Source organism: Lactuca saligna, chromosome 4 (assembly GCF_052625555.1).
Source record: "Lactuca saligna cultivar CGN05327 chromosome 4, ASM5262555v1, whole genome shotgun sequence".
Taxonomy (NCBI): domain Eukaryota; kingdom Viridiplantae; phylum Streptophyta; class Magnoliopsida; order Asterales; family Asteraceae; genus Lactuca; species Lactuca saligna.
This window is the reverse complement of record NC_136420.1, coordinates 58,099,079-58,101,822: the sequence shown is the minus strand read 5'-3', so window position 1 is coordinate 58,101,822 and position 2,744 is coordinate 58,099,079. Positions and strand designations below refer to the sequence as shown.

The 2,744-nt window shown below is 32.7% G+C and overlaps 1 protein-coding gene across 1 annotated transcript; it reads right to left on the bottom strand.

Annotated features, from left to right (window-relative positions):
- Positions 1 to 231: 231 nt before the first annotated feature.
- LOC145041940 (HIT-type Zinc finger family protein) lies at positions 232 to 2,361 on the bottom strand. Its single transcript, XM_078990191.1, has 5 exons — positions 2,019 to 2,361; positions 1,454 to 1,655; positions 1,307 to 1,375; positions 1,082 to 1,214; positions 232 to 1,012 (listed from the first exon to the last, which is right to left on the bottom strand). The coding sequence occupies exons 1-5, from the start codon at positions 2,284 to 2,286 to the stop codon at positions 458 to 460; spliced, it is 1,227 nt and encodes a 408-aa protein (XP_078846317.1). The 5' UTR covers positions 2,287 to 2,361; the 3' UTR covers positions 232 to 457.
- Positions 2,362 to 2,744: the final 383 nt, after the last annotated feature.

Below are 2,744 nucleotides of genomic sequence, written 5' to 3'. Positions count from 1 at the left end.
AAAATAGAATATATTAAAATTAACAAACAAAAAAATGCTTTTCATGAATTTTATAGAATAACCGAATAAATAAGTTATTAACCCAAAAAAACATAATCTATGCATTGTTTCTACGAGTAGTAACAAGACAACACAACAAAGTATACAAAGTTTTTTACTATTTTGCCCCTGAGGTCCTAACACTTCAATGTTGCAGTCATGTTCATCGTTTGTGATTGGTAAATGGTGATGTCCCTAGTCTTAACTCATTGCATCCTTAACAACTTATTGTACAATGTTTTGACCAAATTGCCCCTTGCTACATATACACACACATCACACAGCATACACATACATAAAGGACTGGGAATTTGAATAGACATCAACCATGCAATTTTTTTTAATCTTTCAAAAACCACTCATATTCATATATCCAAAATTTTAACATATAATTTGTGTAATTTTCAAGATTATAAAGTTAGTCTGAATCTGGTATCTCTCCTTCCTCCAATTCTTCTTTCACACCTCCAAACTTTCCCTCTTTATCTTTATCTTGAAGTTGCATTTCATTATACAACAAACCATCCAAATCAAGAAAATCATCAGGATTTGTTTCAGAGATTAAATGAGAATAAACATCCATCAATTCCGGGTCAAAGTCAAAACTCATCAAGTCAACAGCTCCAACTTTGTTATCTTTATCTTTATCATCATTCTTAGCATCATCAACAACAAGAGTCTCTGTTTTGCTATTTGATTGATTCATGAGATCAACAACATGAGGATCTGAAGAATCTTGGTCTTTGATTTCTTCTTCCTTAAAGAACACGCCTTTCAGGTCCCGTTGACTTTCGTTGACCGGGTCCAACTTAGGTTGCACTCTTTGTGGGACGAAGTCTTTAACAACTTTAAAATCAGGGATATGTGAAGGAAGTAAAACGTGAATCACAGGGTACTCTACAATCACTAAATTGGCTAACTGTTCACGTATGGGGGCGTTTTTGTCCAACTCACGAAATGGTGATCTTGGTTGCTACATTACAGGGAAAAAATAATAAGTTATAAGTAAAGATAATATAAAGAGGGTTGAGATAGAAAATACCTTTGGGTGTTTACTAATGAAAATTCTTAGAGATTCAAGAGGCTCAACACAAAACGGCTTTAATGGATGATTTATTGGACCAGGTTTTAAATGGTTTTCAATCACCGAGTAAAGATTTGAATCTTCATGCACACTAAAACAACACAAGTAAGGGGCTCAGGTTCACAATTATAAATTGAAAGAACACATAAACTTTTTCAACATCTATATAGAAAAGATGCTTACTCATGGTCAATTAGCTTAATATTGGTCGAATGAAAGTGCAATTCTATCGTCCAAAAGATAGATTTTTTCCTGAAAACACAACGATTGTTAACATGTTATAGTATTTTCAAAATGGAAATTGGATGAAGTGTAAAGAAAAAAGATTACATGTTGTTGTAGTATGTTTTGTTGGTTTCCCTCTTTGACATTCCAGTTGGCAAGAAGAAAAGTCTAATCCTCCTATTCTTGGCAGCTTTCAGCAAGTGTTTAAGAGGGAATGAAAGCCCACTATAGTATTTCCCACAGATTTGAATTCTCATTCTCTTGGCGGAATCAGCTATTCTCTTCACATCTTCCAGCATACTGTAATCTGCTTGCCGATAAACAAATTCACAATCGTTGTAGTTGTTAGGTAACTCATATTTGGTTAGAATTTTCAATCAAAAGTGAGCAAATCATCTCCCGAGACATGATGTATACATAAATTCACGAAATCTTCAAGTATCAAATTAAAGGTGATTGGTTGATGATACAAACGATTTAAGCATCAATATGTTTTTTTTTGGCATTTTGATACCTACCAAACTACTAAATGACTGGTTGATGATACAAACATCAGCAAACAAGAGAAGACTTCCGTTTGCTAAAAGTTCGGAATCCTAATCGCTAATAAGTAGAACCTGAATTCGAAAAATTGGATAAATTCAAAAGGTGAGTTTGATTGGGAATTTACCAGAGAGAAGGAGATTATCATCAAATTTTGAAAGAGGGACGAACTCTGTCTGTTGTTGACGTTTTCCTGTGCATCCAGTGCGTTGCTTGTGAGCTTTGACACAAGGGAGACTGCAAGAGCGGATGGAGCAACCTGGGCATTTGTACTTGAAATCGTTTGTTTTACACTCATCGCAGCCTTTAGACGATGATGATGATGATTCGTATGATGCCATTTCCATGGGTGGGTTTGTGCTACAAAGAACTACGCCTCCGTCCTGGTTTCCCATGGAGAGGTTTATCAGAATGAAAGAGTGAGTTCTAGGGTTTATTAGGAGCTGACAAGTTCATCTCCCTACTTTTACTAAAGTGATCGTAATTTCACTTAAAATTTAAAATAGCCAATTTTAGGTAAATAATAGAAGAGTTGCTATTTTTCTAAATATTTACGTTAGAAATTATTATATTATAATATTTTTATCATCAAAGTTATTATATTTTCAAGGTTTACAAAAACAATTGTTTATTTATAGTAGTTTATGGGTTGTGTTATAATTGTCATCTTACCTTTTTGAATCTCACCTCATTTTCTTTTTTTTTTTCATTTAACATCTTAGGATTTGTAGAAATTGTAACATTCTTAATACTTTATTTCTTTATTTTATTTTTCTAATTTAATTAAATTACTTTATAATTCTATAAACCAATTAATTATTAATAAATTTACAAATAAAAGAAAACAGTTATT

Coding starts and splice junctions, on each gene's coding strand:
- LOC145041940 (XM_078990191.1), bottom strand. CDS start 2,286: ATGGGAAACCAGGACGGAGGCGTAGTTCTTTGTAGCACAAACCCACCC. Junction 1,656..2,018: donor TGATAATCTCCTTCTCTCTG/GTAAATTCCCAA, acceptor ATCGGCAAGCAG/ATTACAGTATGCTGGAAGAT. Junction 1,013..1,081: donor TCATTAGTAAACACCCAAAG/GTATTTTCTATC, acceptor CCTGTAATGTAG/CAACCAAGATCACCATTTCG.